The sequence below is a fragment of the Pelobates fuscus genome, chromosome 11, assembly GCF_036172605.1.
Source record: "Pelobates fuscus isolate aPelFus1 chromosome 11, aPelFus1.pri, whole genome shotgun sequence".
NCBI lineage: Eukaryota > Metazoa > Chordata > Amphibia > Anura > Pelobatidae > Pelobates > Pelobates fuscus.
Window position 1 is genome coordinate 11370903 of NC_086327.1, and position 24939 is coordinate 11395841.

Here is a 24939-nt window from a genome sequence, read left to right on the forward strand (position 1 = left end):
ACTACAAGGTATATTTTCATACGCCAACAGAATAATAATCCCTGACCCTGGCAATGTTCAGACCAATAATTCTGAAGCATCCATGCAATAAGACTGGCAAATTACAGTTTAATAGATCTGTTTTATACACCAGAGTAAAATGGGCCCGCACAGTGGGAGACAATTAATCCCAGAGTTCCACAAAGGTGAAAGAACTCTGTGTAACAACTGAATGAAAACTTTAATAACATGTGTAAGGCATGGAGTCATGGTACCAAAGTCTGACTGTTTTCTATATAAATCCACAAATTCATTCATTTCTTTAGCGACCGAAAACAAAAATAAGGCTTGTACCTACACAGGTTTCCATGCGTCCTAAATTCTAGACATTGGTCAAACTCTGCTTTAATGATTCCGTTTACTGATTTACAAACAGATCCAGAGTACTGGCAAATCCAAACATTAATATAGATCATTTTAACCACAGGGGGTTCAATAAATCTCTCTATGTCCTGATCCTGATCTGTAGCATCATGTATTCCCCAAATAGCCTGGACTGTGCTGCTCAGACACGTGGCTTTCAATAATATCCCAGCATAACGAGCAACCAGTGAGTCATGTACTGTGTATAATAGCGTGTTGATGATATATGCCCGTCTGTACGGTCTCACTGTGACTCTATACACTCAGTTTAGTAAGTTCACCATTACATAGTGGCTCGTAAAGTATGTGATACACTTGAGCCCCTGTGCAGCAGTAAATCACTGTGTGCATCTAATCCCCTCTTTCCCATTGAGCACAGGTTTCAGGGTGTACCCCTATGACTATTGATCATCTAGTACAGGGGCAGACAACCTTTTAGTCGTACTGTGCCAAAACAGAATCCCAAAGTGCCTATCCTATTTTGTTACACTGCGGTGTGTCTGTTGCCGTATTCTGCCTGTGTTATTTATGGGTGATGCAGTTGCTTTGTTATGTTGTATTTGTGTGTATGCTATATTGTATATGTTCATGAGTAGTTTGTGGTATTGTGTGGATGATATGTCACTTTGTGTGTTTGGTTGTGTGTGTATGTGTGGGGTTGTCAATGGTATTGCTTGTGAGAGACTGCTTGTAGGGGTTGTGTGTGTGGATTGCCAGTGGTGTTGTGCTAGCGGGGACTGTGTGTGTGTGTTTATTTGTTGGCTATTTGTATTATTTTTATGAGAGAGAGGTTTATTCTGCAGCCTTCTAGTGCTCCAGTGGGTACCAGGATGGCCAGGTAAAGATGTAGGGCAGGAGCTTGGATAACTGCTGCAGACTGCGCTACTCCAGTGTGGATTCCGAAATCACTTCCTTAAAGTGCTACAATGCGGAAATTGAAGATTGTCCCTCACCACCTGCAATCACAGATCAGTTTCCAGAGTCTGTGTGGCTCTGGCAGCCTCGAGTGCCACGCAAGACACACGTGTAACAGGTTCTTGATACCTGGCCTAGTACATAGAGTGCACTCAAGATGGCCCCTGTCCAACCCATGAATCACTGATTGACCCTTGACTGTTTGAGCTTCTGTAAGATTTAGAGACAGATGTTGAAGAAGAGACATTGTGCTCAGTATTATTTCTCAGGTAGCTGACAAGCACCAGGTAACAAGTAGCAGTTATTGAAACAAATTGGTAAGGAGGGCACCAAGTGCCATCTGTGAGCAGAACTTACCTGTGTAAAAAGCTGAATGTGTTGGCACTGGCTTCTCTGGGACGGCGGTACCACTGCCAATCTCTGAGCTGCCATTATCATCTGCAATCAAAAACCACACGATGAGTTCATTGTGTGTAAATAATATATAGGATTAAATGTACCGTAATACACAGTCACACACAGCTAATATACAGGATTTAATGTAATACACAGTCACACACTGCTAATATACAGGATGTAATGTAATACACAGTCACACACTGCTAATATACAGGATTTAATGTAATACACAGTCACACACTGCTAATATACAGGATTTAATGTAATACACAGTCACACACTGCTAATATACAGGATTTAATGTAATACACAGTCACACACTGCTAATATACAGGATTTAATGTAATACACAGTCACACACTGCTAATATACAGGATTTAATGTAATACACAGTCACACACTGCTAATATACAGGATTTAATGTAATACAGTCACACACTGCTAATATACAGGATTTAATGTAATACACAGTCACACACTGCTAATATACAGGATTTAATGTAATACAGTCACACACTGCTAATATACAGGATTTAATGTAATACACAGTCACACACTGCTAATATATAGGATTTAATGTAATACACAGTCACACACAGCTAATATACAGGATTTAATGTAATACACAGTCACACACTGCTAATATACAGGATTTAATGTAATACAGTCACACACTGCTAATATACAGGATTTAATGTAATACAGTCACACACTGCTAATATACAGGATTTAATGTAATACACAGTCACACACTGCTAATATACAGGATTTAATGTAATACACAGTCACACACTGCTAATATACAGGCCTTACTGCAATAAACACCCTGCTAACATACAGGCCCAATGGTAAAGTGTATGTAATGAAGTACATTGACTTCGCCCAGGAACCAAGCTTGGTGTATATAGCTCGGTGAAGCTTGGTGTATATTGCTTGGTGTATATAGCTCAGTATATATCGCTCGGTGAGGCTTGGTGTATATAGCTCAGTGTATATCGCTCGGTGAAGCTTGGTGTATATAGCTCGATGTATATAGCTCAGTGTATATAGCTCAGTGTATATAGCTCAGTGTATATAGCTGAGTGTATATAATTGTGAGCAGCGTATCCAGCACAGAGATTATTTAATGTCCTGAACATGGTATTATGGAGATCCAGTTAACACGCCATTTATCAGCATATAAGAATAGACTGATAAAGAGCCCCATCCTGTGTATGACCAGTGTGGCGAAACCAGCTTCGCCACTGTGAACTGGAGAGGCCTGGCTGCTAGCCTCCTGCCCTGCGACTACGGCCCATGGACATATTGCTCTATAAACACTATATTTGGGCATGTAATAATTTATATTGCTGCTACTGGCCCTTTAAAATCAGCAATGGACATATTGGGACTTTTGGGACTAATGTCCCTTTAAGACTTTGTAACATATCACAGTAATACTGTCTTAAATATTATGTAGGTATTTATGTGTTCAGTTAAACTGGTGATATGTAGAAATGTGTGTTTTATGTGTTAAATGTATCAGTATGTAAGTTTATGTCTTTTACTGTCTTTTTGCAACCATGTGGTTAATGGAGTCTGCCTCTAGTCCTGGATAATTAGATTTCTTCTCCAATTATCTCCAGGGCAGAAGGGAGGAAGCCAGGATGCATTGTGGGGATGTTTTACTTTTACTGTTTGAGCCAGGGGGAATAAAAGATACTTTTAGTAACTTTTAAACCCCTGGTCGGATTCATGCCATTTTTTAATATGTTGTTCCCCTGAATGGATTGATTGTGGATATGGATTTTTATGTGAATGTGATGTATGGTTTTAAAGTTATGAAAGTTGTGTAAAAGTATATTTTACTCTGTATGCATAATGGGATTATGTGTCACACTAAGGGGAGGGGATGTGTGGGAGGTAACATCTATGTCATTGGTTCTTTTATGCCTCCCCCTGGGTGTGGCCTGTATGTGTGAGTTGGAAATAAAAGCCAGACTGGGTGTCCCAGTCTAGAGTTCTTGCTTAACCCTCAAAGCGATGTGTCGTCTCGGTCTTTGGGGGAATGGGATTGTATGCTGACTGCCAAGAGTGTAAGCCGATGTCTGCTTTTCTTGTTCAGCTGTTCCAGTGTTCGTGTGGTTCCAGTCGGGAGAATGGTGTTTGCAGTAGCTGTCTGTGCATCTGGAAAGGGGATTATCGCCTAAACTGGGTTTTATCCTCTTGTAAGTGAAACGGTCCGTTACAACCAGTTTTAAGGTTACGCCAGGAATGAGCTATAAAACGTGTGAACAAAGTCTATGGGACAGCAAGCCCGAGATGGCGCCAATTATTCTGTATTCAGAGAGGCACGCCCTACATCTACTGCAGGGAGAAAACCTGAGGCAGACTCACAAGGCGAGTGCAAACAGTCGCTCACTCTCATCCTGCGAAATCTGCTGGGGTCAAAGTGCTGCTAAGGACAGCTGGGGCAAAGTCTGCCCTGCGTTCACAGGCACGGGAACCAAACAGCGCAGACTGGCAGCCGACACGTACAGTCAGTGCTGCAACGAGTCTCACCTTTCAGGAATTTCACTAATGTCGCCTTCTTTCTGTTACAATAAATGTATATTGTAATAATAAACCTAACAAAAACTGGCATACATCTTCCAGATACAATCACGGGGATTATTTTACTGAGTGTCGGCTGACTTCAATCACCTTTTTAATTAAGAAAGTTATTAAATCAAATATATACTTCAGGCATGTACAGGGCACACCTGGCATAGTAGATCCATCCTTACCAGGTTATTTAATAAAGTGTGAAGGGTCAGGATGGAATTAAAAGCCAATTTAACGTTTTAAATCAAAACATATCTAAGCCAAACAAACAGCTGACACTGAGAATTTTTCAACTTGGCTACTGAGGCCTAAAGCTTCAAATTCAGTTTGAATTCCTAACATTTCAAACTTGACTGAATACCCTGGTAATATAGGATGAGAAAGGACATTCTCACATCTCTACTTGCTGTACATAAAAAAATAAGTGAAACTGGCAACTTGAAGCAACTAGTACTCCAAACAGGGAACTATCCATATTGAATCCAAAGTGCCAGTTAGATTTTCATCTTTAATCAACTACTGTTAATACCTCCCATATTACCGATTTTAGGTATGACTATCTTGTTCTGCCCGAAAGGTTGCCAGATGTTTATTAAACACATCTACTGAATGGGATAGAGCAACCTCTTTAAGCAGACAACTCCACATCTTTATTGTTCTTACAATAAATAATAACTTCCTCTGCTGTAGGTAAAATCTCTTTGCTTCAAGTCTCACTGGATGACCTTGTGTTGGTACAGTTCTGATAATGAACAGGTCACCACCACTGAGTCACTAGAGAAAAGTTAACCTTGCAATGAAAACATTGCCATTCCTGCAGAACGGCAATGTTTTTACCTGCAGAATTAAAATGGGGGGGGGCATGGCCTTTAACCAAGACTGTGCACCAGTCTGATCCTCCCCCTTTCCAGCAGCCATGTACACACATTGCATCAACGGTTAAACTACCTCTACGGCACCCGCTTACTCTTCATTATATTCTATAGTTTCAAATGGGATGGATACATTCCTCTTCCAGGACTGACATTATCAGGACACACTGTATTTACACCCATGGGCTGTCATTTATTCGTGAAATAATGTTACGTTGTTATTTTCTATGAAACATTTTATCAGGAGAAACCATCATTATTTCAGTCACTTCCTGGAAATGTTTATAATATTATGTTACACAATTGTAGACACACGACCGGCCGATAAATTGAATTTTCTCAGCACCAGGTGATTTTTACACTGAGATTGACAGCAGGCTTGTCTCGACAGAACCTTTACATTAATCAATAGAACAGAACGGTACACGTGTTTTAAGGCCAGATTTCATTCTACCTGCTAGAAAACACATTACAAGACATGTTTGACACATATTGACTTCCTGCACAATATGATCGTTTGAAATAATTCTCTCTCCCCAAAGACTTGCACACAGAAGGTAATTCACTATTGTTTGACTCGGCCTTTAGATGGCAACATTCGGGGCAATTCTTCATTTTAACTTCAATTTGCCATTCACAAATTCAGAGACAAAATCTGATATTAACCCTCACGGTGCTGACCTGATACACAGTAATGTGTTGTCTACTGTATAATAAGCTTTCAAAAAGTCTAAATTCTATACCAAGTAAATTAAGCTTAATATTCTATGAATACAGAGCTATAAAGGAATTACTTTGAGATTTTTTTAAATTTGGATTTAAAATTATTGTTATTTACTAAAGTAAGAATTTGTGGTCATAATAGTTCAAATGGAAACATTCTCGACGTCAGCTATGCTTTTAGTTTCACTAGGTCTGGTTTTAAATTTGAAATTCTAATTTCAGTAAATAACCTAGACAGAGCCACCCAGTGGGGCACCCATGTCATACTGTGTGAATGGATGGGAAAAAAATAATAACCAATCACACTGGAATTATATTAGTATCATGTTTGAGCCAAATTGCTGAATTTAATGAAAATACATTCTATAAATTGCCTTGCTTTTAAAAGCATCTTATAATTTCACACATTTTTAAAACTGATTTAGAAAATCAGTGTGTTTAATGTGAGGTTACATCCAACGTGAGGTTACATCCAACGTGAGGTTACATCCAACGTGAGGTTACATCCAACGTGAGGTTACATCCAACGTGAGGCTACATACCTCCTGAAGCTTCATCAGCCACAAGGTCTTCATCATCACCCAAGTCTTCGTAACTCCAGTGATGTCTCCCCGTCCGCGTGTCTGAGTCTGTCTCTGGAAAATATACCTCATCGAGTACGAGTGAACAGTGCGCAACCTAAAAAAAGGAGAAATCACATCAATTCAGAAAACTCAAAATAGACGTCCTGGGATCACACTCTGACGCAGCTTTCATAACGATACTTATACAATTTGTATAAATTGCTGCAGGCAGCCATGTATTTCAGGTCCAAGGACGGCAAATATTTGGTGCATTTTTTTGTATTTTTCCTATTTTCTTTTAAAAGCCAATTCTTTGTCATCCCTGCAGATGGGGCTGAGCCCTAACATCACAAGGTAGTTATCACACATTATGGACACCTGTTTCATAGCAATGGCGTACAGCCATCCGTGGGTGTGAAAAGGACTGTATTCTCAAGGCACCGTCAGCATTGTTAGTCTGATAGGCTGGGAAAGTACAACAGAGGCAGCAATCAAGGATTACAACATTAAACTGGGTCTAAGGGACTAACTCGAATGGCCATTAATTTACACCATTGAATAAAACATTGAAAATCACAGATAACTTGTGTTATCTGTTTATTGTTTTAATAAGGTGCTCCGTTTTCTTATACATTTATATTAGAAAGAGTGACATCAGATGACATCATAATTCAGCTCAGACAAGGCAAAGTCAGGGCAAGCATTGTAAATTGTAAAGGATAAACATGAACTTTGTTCAATGTCTCTTCTTTGTATTCCTTCTCTATGGCGACTGCCAAGAGCTAATACAGGGTTTACACAATGATTGACACGGAGCTAACATGGAGGCGCCCAGTCGCAGTATAAAGGGCTGTGAATTTGTGGACCTTTCCCTTTATTAGTGACACCTTACCAACAGAGTAAGTATGCGAGCATGCTCTGCTAATATTGTGTGAGTGAGGTGAACATTGTAGTGTGAATGGAGCTCTCTGTAATAATTAACGCACAACACTATGGCGTCCCTAGCCGTCACAGGGTTAAATTAACGTCTGGGACACTAACTTCGCTCCAGTCCAAAACACTGCACTCATGCCTATCAGATTGCGCTCTCTCATTCTGCAGACGCCTACAGAGCCGTTACAATGAAAGGCTTGGAGAAGTGTGGGCGATGGGAAAGGGATGAGGTCATACCAAAATCACTGCTCTTGCCATTTACTTTTAACCGTTTCCGTAGATCTGTCAGCCCTAGCAGAGCTATTACACAGTCTTTGTTTGTCAATTTAGATTGTAAAGCCAGATATCATTTGGGAAATGTCGTCCTCAGCTGGTGTTTCGATATGCGCCTTTTAAGCTTATCATTTTTTTGTTTTGTTTTCAGGAGTCCACTCTACATCGCAGGATAATATGCTGGCATTATAGCAATACAGAAATAAATCACATTGTTGGGCAATATATGTATTTAACCGGAGTGTAACCCTGGACAATAATCCCGTACTGTATGTGTGGCGCAAAATAGACACAAACACAAAGGGTTAAAAAAATCATTTCATTCTACTTGTTCCTTTGCATTAAGCACTGTACCCCTTTTTGCATGTTCCCACAATGCAATATTCTGCGACCCATTGTGGTCTGAACATGACAAGTCGCTAGCATAGGGCAAAGTTCTAAAAGCACAGCAATCACCACGGAAACAAATGGAATATTGCTGCTTATTCCAACTAGTTTCTATGACAGTTGCTCCAGATTTAGATCTCTGCAGAACTTTGCTGTTAGAGATACTTTTATAAGTTTCCCCTTCAATCGCTCTATCCGCGTATCCCTCCTCTCACAGTTCATCGGGCTGGGAGAAGACAGGAATGTGTGGGGACAGCACTTTTCTGAGCAAATACCCCGGCGTTTGTGATTATAGAGCGCTCAGACCAGGAACAAAAGGATTTAATGCGAATATAAAAGGTGTTTAATCAGCTAGCACTACTGAACTGAAAGGGATGTGGAGAGCGGAGATAACTGGGGGAAACAGGGGGTGACAGGCCATACAGCCTCTAATTCCAGCAAACAGGCCTCGCAGAAAAAGCGTTGGACACACATGTTTTAGCCGACATATTATAACATGCGCATGTAGCATTCAGAGCAGAAATCTGAGATCCACCATATTTTCCTGGATTCCTATCACATGTACACATTGCAGGGTGGTGCGTGAATTCAGCTGCTCTATAGTATGCAGCATTCATGTGCCGCATGAGTGATATCAATTCTTTAACTGAGAAGGATCTGCAGTGATTGACTTCCATCCAGAATCATTCACACTCTTTCTCCTGTCTTGGCGTTTTTGTTTTTTTTAATTGAGCAGATCTGATTTAACCTAATTTAGCAACAACAACAAAAAACACCAGACTGCAATAAATTCTCCTTAAACTTGTCACCTATTCCAGGTTACCACCACCTCAAGGACACGTTATGATTTAGAGACACTAGATCAAACCTTGATATCTGTTATAGATGTTCATGTACTTGTATGTATATGGCTTGTGGCTGGACAAGCAGCATGAAACAAAAATGAATCAAAGGGGGGAAAAACACAGATAAGAAATGTTCAGGATGCCTGAGAGGTTTAAACTTGTTCCCAAAAAAAAAAAAAAAAAAACAACCCAACAGACTTTGCACTGTAACAAACCATCCGTATCTCGACAGCTGAAGCCTGCTCGGATGCACCATGCCGCACAGTCAGAACGATTTGAAAAAATTAGTTATAGCCACGGAGTATTTATTTCTTTTTACATTTTTAAAAAGCACCAAATAAATGTCTTGTGTCTCATTAACCGTTTACCATCTCTTTAACAATTCTATTGCCAGTTGTGCAGCAGCTATATCTTGAGACACATTGAGAAATGCTTTCCTATGGACACTTTGAATGCAAAGCGGCAAGCGCATTCGGCTCCGCTTACGTCGGATGGGGGAGCTGACGTCGGGGGGGTAGGAGAGGTCACCAGCGCCGAGGGAGCCCGGCGCTGGATAAAGGTAAGCTGCCGAAGGGGTTTTAACCCCTACAGCGCACACGGGAGGGGGACACTGTGGGTGGGGGCACCCTCAGGACACTATAGTGTCAGGAAAACCGCTTTGTTTTCCTGACACTATAGTGATCCTTTAAAGTTAGCATTTGTAAAGTTAAATATAGCATTGCATGTGTAATTGTGTAAAATTGCGCAATATTCATTTTTTTCTCCAGACAGAGTATTTCTAGTTTGCAGTGGTGTGATGAAAATGGAGGGCACAAATATAGCGGCACACACAGAAGCAAAAAGCTTATTGTTACGCTTTGCCATTGTAGACACTGTCCAACAAGAAGAAGGATGGGGGACATCCTATTTAGAGTCTCTCTGCGCTATCCATGAGAGCCATATGTTAATTTGGCTTGTGAGTACTTCACATTCACCATATTACTATATCTATACATTTGACAATACTGTACTATGTTATTTTGCTTTGTTTTATAGAAACCATCAGACGTGTGTCCCACCTATTGTTTTAATTTAAGTATTTCTTGGAGTGGTTTAAGGGGTTTCCACTCAAGTGGTTTGTAGCCATTTCTGTTACCGCACAGACTCTATCACTGTATATTTGTTTGTTTTTCACGGTCGCTTCTCGGTGAATTGCAGTATACACGGCTCATCTTATTCCAATATTCTTTCGACAACAGCACACACGGCTCTTATTATACCAACATTATCTGGATAGCAGCACACAGCTCACAGTATACCAACATTATCTGGATAGCAGCACACAGCTCACAGTATACCAACATTATCTGGATAGCAGCACACAGCTCACAGTATACCAACATTATCTGGATAGTGGCACACACGGCTTTTATTATACCAACATTATCTGGATAGTGGCACACACGGCTTTTATTATACCAACATTATCTGGATAGTGGCACACACGGCTTTTATTATACCAACATTATCTGGATAGTGGCACACACGGCTTTTATTATACCAACATTATCTGGATAGTGGCACACACGGCTTTTATTATACCAACATTATCTGGATAGCAGCACACAGCTCACAGTATACCAACATTATCTGGATAGCGTCGCACACAGCTCACAGTATACCAACATTATCTGGATAGCGGCACACACGGCTCTTATTATACCAACATTATCTGGATAGCGTCGCACACAGCTCACAGTATACCAACATTATCTGGATAGCACAACACACGGCGCTTATTATTCCAACATTATCTGGATAGCGTCGCACACAGCTCACAGTATACCAACATTATCTGGATAGCGCCACACACAGCTCACAGTATACCAACATTATCTGGATAGCGGCACACACGGCTTTTATTATACCAACATTATCTGGATAGCGGCACACATGGCTTTTATTATACCAACATTATCTGGATAGCAGCACACAGCTCACAGTATACCAACATTATCTGGATAGCACAACACACGGCGCTTATTATTCCAACATTATCTGGATAGCGTCGCACACAGCTCACAGTATACCAACATTATCTGGATAGCGCCACACACGGCTTTTATTATACCAACATTATCTGGATAGCAGCACACAGCTCACAGTATACCAACATTATCTGGATAGCAGCACACACGGCTCTTATTATACAAACATTAACTGGATAGTGGCACACACGGCTTTTATTATACCAACATTATCTGGATAGTGGCACACACGGCTTTTATTATACCAACATTATCTGGATAGTGGCACACACGGCTTTTATTAGACCAACATTATCTGGATAGCAGCACACAGCTCACAGTATACCAACATTATCTGGATAGTGTGTGGAAACACACACCTAAGCATGCACATCTCACACTGCGTGGAGTAGTGGTGATAGGCTAGTAGCGGCTGATAAAACTTAGGGACTGGGTTCGAACAAGACTTTTTGTTTTAATATGATGTATAGGGATTTAGTGGTCGACCTGAGGCTAGTGTTAAGTTTTTGGGGGGTTAGCAGCAGTCAGTATTGAGGAATGACAGGCTGGAAACCAGTTACATTTTTTCCAGGAATGTCTAAAGTGCCAACCAGCACCAAAGTCAAACAGCTTCAGAATTCTGGGCAAAATCCTCCTGGAAGATATGATCTGTGAGCGGACTGATGGATGTGGCTGTTAGTGTCGGTCGTTTAGTAACGGTGTGAAATTGGGAAATAGAGAGTTTTAATAAGGAGTCATTTTTTCTGTGTAATCTCGCCTTTTTCCTCACTGTTAGTGAGCACCATCTGTAGCACTGATTCCCCTACACGTTCTGCATATTTCTGGGATGATGCACTTATCTTGCATGGAAAATGAGACCTCACCACGAATGAACAGATAGGTTAACCTGGTAAAGAGCAATGATGTCATGCACAGAACAGATAGATTCACCTTAGGTCTGGAGTGATGCTCTGCAGCTAAACAGATTCAATGGCTGGCTTTGTAGAAATACTCTGCAGTTAGACAGATTCAGTGGCTGGATTGGAGCAATGCTCTGCAGTAAAACAGATTCAGTGGCTGGATTGGAGCAATGCTCTGTAGTGAAACAGATTCAGTGGCTGGATTAGAGCAATGCTCTGCAGTAAAACAGATTCAGTGGCTGGTTTGAAGCAATTCTCTGCAGTAAAACAGATTCAGTGGCTGGATTGGAGCAATGCTCTGCAGTAAAACAGATTCAGTGGCTGGATTGGAGCAATGCTCTGCAGTAAAACAGATTCAGTGGCTGGATTGGAGCAATGCTCTGCAGTAAAACAGATTCAGTGGCTGGATTGGAGCAATGTCTGCAGTAAAACAGATTCAGTGGCTGGATTGGAGCAATGCTCTGTAGTGAAACAGATTCAGTGGCTGGATTGGAGCAATGCTCTGCAGTAAAACAGATTCAGTGGCTGGTTTGAAGCAATTCTCTGCAGTAAAACAGATTCAGTGGCTGGATTGGAGCAATGCTCTGCAGTAAAACAGATTCAGTGGCTGGATTGGAGCAATGCTCTGCAGTAAAACAGATTCAGTGGCTGGATTGGAGCAATGCTCTGCAGTAAAACAGATTCAGTGGCTGCTTTGGAGCAATGCGCTGCAGTAAAACAGATTCAGTGGCTGGATTGGAGCAATGCTTTGCATGTAAAACAGATTCAGTGGCTGGATTGGAGCAATGCTCTGCAGTAAAACAGATTCAGTGGCTGGATTGGAGGAATGTGCTGCAGCTAAACAGATTCAGTGGCTGGATTGGAGCAATGCTCTGCAGTAAACCAGATTCACTGGCTGGATTGGAGCAATGCTCTGCAGTAAAACAGATTCACTGGCTGGATTGGAGCAATGCTCTGCAGTAAAACAGATTCAGTGGCTGCTTTGGAGCAATGCTCTGCAGTAAAACAGATTCAGTGGCTAGATTGGAGCAATGCTCTGCAGTAAAACAGATTCAGTGGCTGGATTGGAGCAATGCTCTGCAGTAAAACAGATTCAGTGGCTGCTTTGGAGCAATGCTCTGCAGTAAAACAGATTCAGTGGCTGGATTGGAGCAATGCTCTGCAGTAAAACAGATTCAGTGGCTGGATTGGAGCAATGCTCTGCAGTAAAACAGATTCACTGGCTGGATTGGAGCAATGCGCTGCAGCTAAACAGATTCAGTGGCTGGATTGGAGCAATGCTCTGCAGTAAAACAGATTCAGTGGCTGGATTGGAGCAATGCTCTGCAGTAAAACAGATTCAGTGGCTGCTTTGGAGCAATGCTCTGCAGTAAAACAGATTCACTGGCTGGATTGGAGCAATGCTCTGCAGTAAAACAGATTCAGTGGCTGGATTGGAGAAATGCTCTGCAGTAAAACAGATTCAGTGGCTGGATTGGAGCAATGCTCTGCAGTAAAACAGATTCACTGGCTGGATTGGAGCAATGCTCTGCAGTAAAACAGATTCAGTGGCTGGATTGGAGCAATGCCCTGCAGTAAAACAGATTCACTGGCTGGATTGGAGCAATGCTCTGCAGTAAAACAGATTCAGTGGCTGCTTTGGAGCAATGCTCTGCAGTAAAACAGATTCACTGGCTGGATTGGAGCAATGCTCTGCAGTAAAACAGATTCAGTGGCTGGATTGGAGAAATGCTCTGCAGTATAGGAAGTATTATACACAATGTAAATTGTGTCAAACCTAGGTCAGTGTCACCTCTGTATAAATTGATTCCAGTAGTAATTGGGAGATGGGTGGAAAGAGAATCTGTCCTTATTGTTGGCTAATCTGATGAGTTCTGGGATTATTGATACTATAGTATCACAGACGGAGTTATTCACTAAGAAGGTAATTGTCAGGAATTCAAAGTGACATTTCAGGCCAAGTCATCAAGTTATCTGTGTTTTCTGTTCAACAACCTGATAGCTCCCCACCTTGTTAGCCCTATGTGCATCATCTAGGTAGGGATAGGCAGCCTTCAGTATCTCCCACAATGCACTGGCAGCCATAATCCTGGCAAAGCATCAATGGGAAATGTAGTCCACAACATGTAAAGGCTGCCTACCCCTGATCTAGATCCCCAGCTTACTGGCTGGTATTATTATTGTTATTATTATTATGTTGTTATTATTATTATTATTATTATTATTATTATTATTATTATTATTATTATGTTATTATTATTAGTATGTTATTATTATGTTATTATTATATTATTATTATGTTATTATTATTAGTATGTTATTATTATATTATTATTATTATGTTATTATTATTAGTATGTTATTATTATGTTATTATTATATTATATTATTATTATTATTATGTTATAGTTTATCTTAGCAACTTCTTTAAATTCACTTTAACCAAATCATTTCACTTTCTTTTATTTTGTTATCAATATTAATCTGGATCCGACCATGATAATTATACGTATGTGACTATTTGTGAGGATGTTCAGTAATGTAACCTTGACACCACTAATGGCTGGACTGCACTTTATTAACACAAAGCCTCACACATTACCTTTATCTATGGCCCACGCCGCTCAATTTAAAGGGCCATACACCTGATGCACTATATTAACACAAAGCCTCATACACAGCTTAATTTAAAGGGCCATACACCTGATGCAGTATATTAAAGCCTCACACACAGCTCAATTTAAAGGGCCATACACCTGATGCAGTATATTAAAGCCTCACACACAGCTCTATTTAAAGGGCCATACACCTGATGCAGTATATTAAAGCCTCACACACAGCTCAATTTAAAGGGCCATACACCTGATGCACTATATTAAAGCCTCACACACAGCTCAATTTAAAGGGCCATACACCTGATGCACTATATTAAAGCCTCACACACAGCTCAATTTAAAGGGCCATACACCTGATGCACTATATTAAAGCCTCACACACAGCTCAATTTAAAGGGCCATACGCCTGATGCACTATATTAAAGCCTCACACACAACTCAATTTAAAGGGCCATACACCTGATGCAGTATATTAAAGCCTCACACACAGCTCAATTTAAAGGGCCATACACCTGATGCACTATATTAAAGCCTCACACACAGCTCGATTTAAAGGGCCATACACCTGATGCACTATATTAAAGCCTCACACACAGCTCAATTTAAAGGGCCATACGCCTGATGCACTATATTAAAGCCTCACACACAGCTCAATTTAAAGGGCCATACGCCTGATGCACTATATTAAAGCCTCACACACAGCTCAATTTAAAGGGCCATACACCTGATGCACTATATTAAAGCCTCACACACAGCTCAATTTAAAGGGCCATACACCTGATGCACTATATTAAAGCCTCACACACAGCTCAATTTAAAGGGCCATACACCTGATGCACTATATTAAAGCCTCACACATAGCTCAATTTAAAGGACCATACGCCTGATGCACTATATTAAAGCCTCACACACAGCTCAATTTAAAGGGCCATACGCCAGATGCAGTATAGTAAAGCCTCACACACAGCTACATTTAAAGGGCCATACGCCTGATGCACTATATCCTCACACTCACCATGATGTCACCTATCGGTTTCATTCATTACGACAGTATTTATCCCTGTGACCCCAGATCTAGCCCAAGTAGTGGGCAGACTGCCAGCCCCAGACTAATTCTTCCTCACACTGAGACTGGCAGCTGTTCCCTCATTCTGGAAATCAAGATTGGAATTTATCAGGTAAGACATGAAAGCCACAAAAACCACAGGAAGTAACAAGTATCATGTAGCGGAAAGATGCAGAGAAGAGATTTCACGTCTCTCAGTCTGAAAAGCGGCACATCGCAGACAAGCGCCTTAATGTGTAAATCACATGAACCAGACATGGCGGAACCAATCGCCATGGCCACGTTTCCTGCACACACACCACGACAGACAGGGTCTCGTTCTCCATCCACAGCCAGTTACAGGCTCCGTGCGCAGACGCTTTCTATGTCTACCCAACGTCTCTCATCACCTCTGAATCCTGCCAAATGCCATGTTTAGACAACGCTCTGGCGCTCTATAAACTTGCTGTGGTCGTGTTCAGACCTGAGGTTTGATCTCAATGCTAACGCTCTGTGCACACAGGGTGCTTTAATCGCAGTCAAAGATGGGACGCAGGGAGAAGGGTCCCCCAAATAAACCAAATTTACAGCAATCTGTAGAAACAATATGTAGTTAGCACTGGGGACTGAATGTTCAGATTAATCCAATAACATTGATTCTTCGACAGATTAATAGTAGCTTTTCTATTAACATGGAATTACAAGTCTCACAATGCTCAGGCAGCCGCAGATAAATTCATTAACATCTTGGCGCATGTAGTTCCAGTAAGGAGGACATGTAACGGCCGATTACCGTACCCCATATTTGCAGGTTAAATAATTAAAGTGCTGAACTACAGATCACGTACTCTGCTGAGCAGGAATTTGTCACGTTCTCACACAAAAGATAAAGAAATAGCCAGGATTGGCTGAAACAGTTCCCTGTAAACGGATAGTCTTTTTTCCCCCCAAATCTCAATTACTAGCTGGGAATGGTTATGGGTTGTGTACTGATTGAGATGAAATCCACTTATTTTAAGGAATTAAGACCTGGTCAATATGAGAATGTTTTAACTCTATCATATCCTAATAACGGAATGTGTTTAAAAGACAATACAGATGTAATATAATATAAATATTTGGCCCATTTGAGAGTAGGGGGGGATTGGCAGGCGGCATGTCATGACTTGCTCATCTGTAGAGTGGGCATGTCATTGGCACCCACACATGCTGTCCAGCAAAGACGTCAATAGTACTGCCCATACTCTGAGCGCTGATATTCACTCGCCCTTCCTGACCATGGGTGGCAGGACTGGCGTGTCGGTGATCAGTAGGACACAGTGACCTGATCAGTCTGTATAAAATATAAAGAAAAGCTGTACGCTCATTACTACCCATTATACAGCGCTGCAGAACATGTTGGCGCTTTATACTAAAAAATATCGACAGCATATAATTATCTGCTCCTAGAGGTGGACACCTCCTGGTCCAATAATGCTGAAATGGTTTGGTTGCTAGGTAACGTGATGAATCATTGATTTAAAGAAAAAAAAAACACACAAAAAGTTTAAAAGTAAGATGTTCATTGCAGTCCAGGAAGGATGCAGCAGTCATTTCCTTCCCCACCCTGTGTTTCCACGTCTCGGGGAAACTGGAAATTGGCCTGCTTCTACACTGGTATCATGCTGCAAGGGATTGTGGGACAGTTTCTTGTCCTCGACCTAATGGGGTTCTCAAGGATAGAGGAAACTCCTAACAATGCAATGTATTTTTACTCCAACGGGAAGCCATGTCATTGAAGGTGTAATTAACCCTCTCCTTGCCAGGAGACACTTCTCGATTGTGTTCCAAATAAATCTCCAAATGTCTTGTGAATAAAAGACGTCTGCCCTTTAAAGGAACACTCCATTTTGATGTTGATTCATTCATAGTGTTTTTTTGTTTGTTTTTTAATAAAAAACACAAATAATGCATTGTACATTTATACAAAAATAATAAAAAATAGCAAAAAACTTAAAGACCCCCAACAGTGACAGGACTACTTGGGGTCTGGTGGACAGGGGGGACAGGGAAAGATGAGATTTACTTACCTGATTCTGTCCCTCATGAGTGTCGCCGTATCCTCTTCAGTTCCTGGCGCTTGAGCGGCTAAGAGCCAACATCAGCGCTGTACCCTCGTGCATGCGCAAGAGTACAGCAATGAGGTCTACGGAGAAAGTGCTTTATTTCCTTACAGCCATCACTAGTGACGGGCTGGGGGAAATGCCAAGCTTGACGGTGGCAGGAAAAAGAATGAGACCAAGTAATCCCGACTTTGTCTCGATATATCTTTTGACTCGGTTGGAAGTTCCGTGAGATTTTATCTATATGAAATACTTATTTCAGGGGTAAGGGGAGGGAGCAGTGCCGCTTTAATCAAGTTTGAGCTTCCTATGTTTGCAGTAAATCTCCAGTCTTTGTAGCTTCTGCTGTGAGCACTCGCCAAACCAGGAAGTGATTCAGCTAACTTGTGCTTTCTGTAGCACTGCTGAGCTTGTCCCATAACCGTGCCTGGACACAGCAAGGATTTGTCTATAGAAAGCAGACAGATGAATTACAACTCTTAGAAACCTAAATCATTACAATATATGCAGAGGTTTGATGAGAGGGGTATAAATGGTGAAGACATGAGGAAAAATGAATTATTGCTTCTTTTTTTTAAAATGCTTGTACAGGAATCCTCACGTTGCTGCAGAGCTGAATATTTCATAGTGAACATCCCCTTTTTATGGCAGTAAATGATTTCATGCAAACAGGTGGTCTGCCTCGCAGGAAGGACCCTGTCACAGCTACTGGTGACCCCACTCAGGAAACAGCAGGGGTTTATATATATATAAATGCACACTCTGCACAAATAGCATTTTAAGAGGTTTTCCCAGCTCTGATCTTAAGGTTTAATTGCAAATTGCTCTGCGCAGACTGGCGAGCGGCCCTGGTTGCGCACATTAACATTTTTCTATTCTTTTCCTATATTTGAAGTTGTGGCGTGAACAATTATTCGGCTTCTTTTCTGCAGTAGAAGGAAACACCCCCTGGGCATTAGTAAGCCGACTGTCTAGAAATCATCTTGGTTTTACAGCTGGATTGGAAAACGTGCCCTCCGGCTAACAAAAGAGGAGGAAACAGGAACACCCAGACCTGAAACACAGAGACTGGCGGGCAATGGGAGAGCAGCACCCACAGAGAGACAGCACTCACAGAGAGACAGAGGGTGACAGCACTCACAGAGAGAGGCAGAGGGTGAAAGAACTCACAGAGAGACAGCACTCACAGAGAGACACAGAGGGTGACAGCACTCACAGAGAGAGACAGAGGGTGAAAACACTCACAGAGAGACAGCACTCGCAGAGAGACACAGAGGGTGACAGCACCCACAGAGAGAGACATAGGGTGGCAACACCCACAGAGAAAGAGAGACAGAGGGTGGCAACACCCACAGAGAGAAACAGAGGGTGGCAACACCCACAGAGAGAGACAGAGAGTGACAGCACCCACAGAGAGAGACAGAGGGTGACAGCTTTTACAGAGAGAGATACAGAGGGTGTCAGCACCCACAGAGAGAGCCAGAGGGTGACCGCTTTTACAGAAAGAGAGACAGAGGGTGACAGCACCCACAGAGAGAGACAGAGGGAGACAGCACCCACAGAGAGAGACAGAGAGTAACAGCACTCACAGAGAGAGACAGATCATAACAGCATTCACAGAGAGAGACAGAGACTGGCAGTACCCACAGAGAGAGACAGAGGGTGGCAACATTCAAACAGAGAGAGACAGAGGGTGGCAACATTCAAACAGAGGGTGACAGGGAGTGTAACAGCACCCACAGAGAGAGACAGAGGGTGACATCACCCACAGAGAGAGACAGAGGGTGGCAACATTCAAACAGAGAGAGACAGAGCGTAACCGCACCCACAGAGAGAGACAGAGGGTGGCAGCACCCAATGAGAGAGACAGAGGGAGGCAGCATTCAAACAGAGACTGGGCAAAACAGCACCCACAGAGAGAGACAGAGCTTGACAGCACTCACGGAGTGACAGAGAATGGTAACACCCACAGAGAGACAGGGGGTGACAGCACTCTTAGAGAGAGACAGAGTGTGACAGCACCCACAGAAAGACAGAGGGTGACATCACCCACAGAGAGAGGGTGGAAGCGCTCACAGAGAGAGACCGAGGGGGGATAGTGTGTGTTGTATAGGAGACAGTTAGTGTAGCAGTATTTGGGGGATAGTATGTGCTGTATTGGGGATGGTGCTTATGGTATCTGAGGGGGCAGTATGGTGCTTATGGTATCTGAGGGGGGCAGTATATATGTTGGGGGCAGTATGTGCTGTACTGGGGATGGTGCTTACGGTATCTGAGGGGGGCAGTATATATGTTGGGGGACAGTATGGTGCTTATGGTATCTGAGAGGGCAGTATACACTGCATTGGGGGCTGGGGTGCACTGCATTTAGAGGGACAGTGCGCTGAATGAAGGGGAGTCAGTGAGTGCTGCATTGGGGGATGCTGCTCACTGTAATTGGGGAGATAATATGCACTGCCTAGCAGGGTTAGACAGTGCACTCTGTATACGGGGAGCAGAGCGTGTAAAGCAGACAGAGTTGTATGAGCTCATTGTGCTGAAATCCAAAGACATTAACACTCAGACAGACCATTTTGGCAAAGAATGCCTTGTAAGTGTGCAAAAAAACCCTGTCTGCACAGTAACCGCAGCTCAGACACAGTGCACAGCCAGGTATCAGAGAGAATTACTAACATCAACCAGAAAACATAACTCTCCCACAACAAAAGCAGCTGTGTTCAAAGACAATGTCCATTTACAGACAGCAATCATTACTGGATCGAACACTCCTGGTGCCTTACAAACACGGGAAACGCCAAAACACTAGACAAATAGCACACTAACAGCGAATAATGCATGTATTAATGGGAAAGACACTGGAATCTCTGGCATACCTTCCAAGTGCCCTATTTTAGAGGGACAGTCCCTCTCTTTTGTATGAGCTCTGTACTTTGGGTGCATACAGAAACATTCATAGACATAGGCAAGTGGGACCCTTATCAATGTTGAATTTTTTTATTTAATATATATCCCCATCATGGTGATTTTTGTTGTTTCCATGGTGGTCCAATTGGTGTAGAACAGTGGTACCTGTACCCGCCACTCTCACGCTATATCCTGCATATGGGGTCATGTTCAGTCCTTGGTTCTCCCTCTATACTGCTTCCCTTGGTAAACTCATCAGCTCCTTTGGCTTCCATTATCATTTATATGCAGATGACACACAAATCTACCTGTCCTCTCCTGATTTCTCCCCGTCACTCTTGACCAGTGTCTCTGACTGCCTCTGCTATTTCTAACTGGATGGCTGCCCACTTCCTTAAAGGACCACTACAGTACCAGGAAAACATACTCGTTTTCCTGGCACTATACTGCCCTGAGGGTGCCCCCACCCTCAGGGCCCCACTCCTGTGGCGCTGAGGGGGGAGGAAGGGGTTAATCCCTTACCTTTTTCCCAGCGCCAGGCTCCCTCGGCGCTGGGACTCTCCTCCCCTTCTGATGTCATCGGCTGAATGCGTGCGCATTCAGCCAGTCTCATAGGAAAGCATTCTCATTGCTTTCCTATGGACGCTGGCGTCTTCTCACTGTGAAAATCACAGTGAGAAGCGCGAAGCGCCTCTAGCGGCTGTCAATGAGACAGCCACTAGAGGCTGGATTAACCCATTTATAAACATAGCAGTTTCTCTGAAACTGCTATGTTTACAGCAAAAAGGGTTAAACCTAGCTGAACCTGGCACCCAGACCACTTAATTAAGCTGAAGTGGTCTGGGTGCCTATAGTGGTCCTTTAAACTCAACTTGACCAACTGAAATTCTGTTCTTTCCTCCCTCAAGTGTTGCTACTCCTGTGTCTGTCTCCCTCCAAGTCAACGGTGCTACCATCAGCTCAACCACGCAGGCTCGCTGCCTAGGTGTTCTCTTTGACTCCGACCTCTCCTTCAGTCTATCTCCAAATCCTGCCGCTTCCATCTCAAAAACATTGCGCTCACCTGACCCTTCTTAACGCCAGATGCAACTACGGTGCTGGTCCATTCCACTGTCCTTTCTCGCCTTGACTACTGTAATACGCTTCTCAGTGGTCTTACGTGCTCCCAACTTGCGCCGTTACAGTCCATAATGAATGCGGCAGCGAGGTTCATCTACCTGTCCACCCGCACCTCCCACGCCTCACCCTTCTGTCAGTCCCTACATTGGCTTGCTGTAAAATATAGGGCTCAATTTAAAATTCTGGTTCTTGCTTTCAAATCTCTACATAATGCTGCTCCCACCTATCTATCCTCCCTTATACACAAGTATGTCCCGTCTAGGCCCTTACGATCTTCTGAAGACTTACGTCTATCTTCTGTCCGTACTCCCACCTCTGATGTTCGCCTTCAAGATTTCTCGAGGGCTGCACCGTTCCTGTGGAACTCGCTTCCCTCCTCCGTTAGATGCTCACCCAGTCTCCACTCCTTCAAAAAATCATTAAAAACCCACTTCTTCATAAAAGCGTATCAATTGAACTGTTAATAGCTCCCGACCTATTCCTCTTCTGCAACTGTCACTAGTCTAATACTATCCTTACCTTTTGTGTCACTTTACCCCAATAGCAGATCATTGAGCAGGGCCCTCAACCCCTCTGTTCCTGTGTGTCCAACTTTTCTGGTTAAAACTACATGTTTGTTCGTCCACCCACTGTAAAGCGCTGCGGAATTTGTTGGCGCTATATAAATAATAACATAATATTAATAATGTTGGTCCCCAAAGCCATGAATTATCTTCAAGGACCCTAACATGATGGTTGCAAGGGGCAAAGCTGCAGATATCCAGTTGCACTTCAAACAAAGATCAGCTGCTTTATTCATAGATGGCACCCCACGTCAATGCAGACCCCCTGCTTGTACCCCCATCTCCCCAAATCTTAAATGTCCACTCCTTAGTTTGTAACTCTGTATGACAGCAACACATGCTCCCAGCCTTTGCAGGGAAGGTTCAAAGGCCCTCTAATGAAAACAGCTCCTGTAATAATATAACAGGCCTAACACTCTCCAAAAATACTGCACAAGAATTCGAGAAGCAACCGCCACACTAAAACAGGTCGCCTGCAGGAAACACAGACACCAACCGTACGACAGTCAGAACATGAACCGTGAAACCATCCGAGTTCTGAGTTCTTTACCCGTGCTGAGAGTGACAACAATAACAGCCCCACAGATTCTGATCCCGCGTTTACAAGGAAAGGATGAATTATTAGAAACCATTTTGAATCGGGCCCTCGCATCGTGCTGCCTGAGATACTGTAAGATGTAATCAGGATGTTTAGTTATGAAGCCCAGGAAAGTGTGTGAATGGGCGTCTTGTCTGCTGTGGGAACCTGCCTAGTGGGTGCATCTGAGGTCAGGACACGACAGTTGGGTAACTGAGTCTTGGCCAAGAGAAGTAGCGTTATAATGGGTGATAAAACCTTCTCCTGCTAATCTTTAGAGGAGCCGATTGCTATCACGGGTACAATTGGCAGTTGCTTTTAATCGTTTTTTTTTTTTTATGCATGAAAAAGAAAATGCAGAGGAATGTGCTGGCTGCACAGCGAGGCTGCAATAAGTAAGTTGGCAGGTTGGCTCGTACAATAAAAGCCTGTGTGTATGTCCCCGGCTCAGGAAATTCCCCCATACACGGCCTGCTGAAATACTGACACACTTGGCACAAAAGGATTCTGGGTAACATCGAGCGCACGTGCGGCCTGGGGATTCCGTATGCTTTGGGAATTGTGAAATGCAAAACAATATAACTTTGCTATCAGGATGCTACGGGAAAATAGAGTGCTCCAATCAGCAGGGTTCTATTAACATCACTGCTAACCTGAAGGATGTAGAACGTATAAGGATCTCAAATTAAAGGGGCAATACCCTTTCAAATCTAAAACTTGATAAGTAACCTAGTGCGGGCTATAAACTCATTCAATATTACCTTTTATGTTTCCGGGTGACACTGAAATGTCTTTAGCGGGTACTGTCACCCAGGCAAACATTGAAGCTATGAAAGCCATGTGAGGCGCCCAATGTAGAGTCTCAATGTGGGGCACAGACATACATCCTGCCAGGGATATATATTGGCACATGTACTCGTTTAGCCATTCCATCTGAGTTATTCACTAAACTTGTAGCTGTCAGGAATTGACAAGAAAATTGTCAATTTCAGGCCAAAATAGTTGATCCAGAATATAATTGAACCCAGAATCATTGTGATTATGCTGTTATGAGATTTGCTAATCCCTGAACAATTCCTGTAAATGTTCAGCTTAGTGAATAAGTCTAACTCTGTTTGATTTGTTTTAATAAAGGGACACTCCAACATTAGCAATAAATCCATATATTATTAACATTGGGCTGCTAGTTTTTTTTAATTTAGATTTAGCCCCTTGTCCTAAAATAGGATACTTTTCTCTAATCCGGCAGCAAGATGGTCTCCTCAGCTCGGCTCCACAACTACGAGATCTTTACTAGTGACGTTCTCTCGAGTCAATACAAAGCGTCTCGAAGAGAAGTATTGGGGTCCAATGGCGCATGCACAGCAATCACTCCAGCAATGCTTCCCTGTGAGAAACTCTAACTTCTGTAGATCTCAATTCTGCTATAAGGACAACTGGCTAGAAAGGTTTATATACAGAGATTAATAAAAGTGCTGCTGATTTATTTTATAAAAAAGGAAACAGGGGGAAACAGTATAAACATATTCAGCAAGCTGAAGTGCGTTATGTGTATGTAGTGTTCCTTTAATCAGTGAAAATAACTGAGATTACTAACACTATATAAAGTTTACTATAAAGAAATTGTAAAAAGCTTACAATTCAGGTTCTGTATTATAATATTGAAAAAACTGGGATCCATCAAATAAAACCCAGAAATTCATCACTTCCATCACCCAAAGCAGTTTTCACACCAGTAATACTAATTATTGATTTCACAGAGCAATTATTCTCCTTTAACTGGGGGTAAAGGTGTGTCATTTTGTATGAGGAGCCGTTTGCTAGCAGACTGGGCTGTGTACTGTATGTTCAAACAATTATCATATCTTTCAAGTTTTTGACAATAAAATAGCCCCTAATTAACTTGTCAGAATCAGGAAGCTGTCCCAACTAAGGGCCGGTCCAGTTACACAATTTGCAGCTGCACATCACAAAGACAGAGGAAGGGGGTAACCTTGGGGTAGCTGATAAACCTAGCACCGAATATGATTTATAACTTTGAAAGCCATAATACTGCATTACATTACACACCGTTTGAGTCTTTCTAAACAAACACTCCACTGAATTTTAATTACTTTTTTATTTTTGCAATTTAGTAGATATACCCCACAAAGAAACCTACGTGTATTTTTTATTTATTTTTTTGGGAGCTTT

The 24939-nt window shown here is 42.3% G+C and overlaps 1 protein-coding gene across 13 annotated transcripts in view; it reads right to left on the bottom strand.

Moving 5' to 3' along the window:
• Positions 1 to 24939, bottom strand: part of HSPG2 (heparan sulfate proteoglycan 2) — a 175991-nt gene that overhangs the window by 105141 nt on the left and 45911 nt on the right. For all 13 annotated transcript variants that reach the window (XM_063436821.1, XM_063436827.1, XM_063436828.1 and 10 more), the window contains exons 2-3: positions 6437 to 6572; positions 1675 to 1755 (exon numbers count right to left, since the gene is read on the bottom strand). In XM_063436821.1, the coding sequence (XP_063292891.1) occupies positions 1675 to 1755; positions 6437 to 6572 (217 nt within the window). The remainder of the gene's footprint in view (positions 1 to 1674; positions 1756 to 6436; positions 6573 to 24939) is intronic.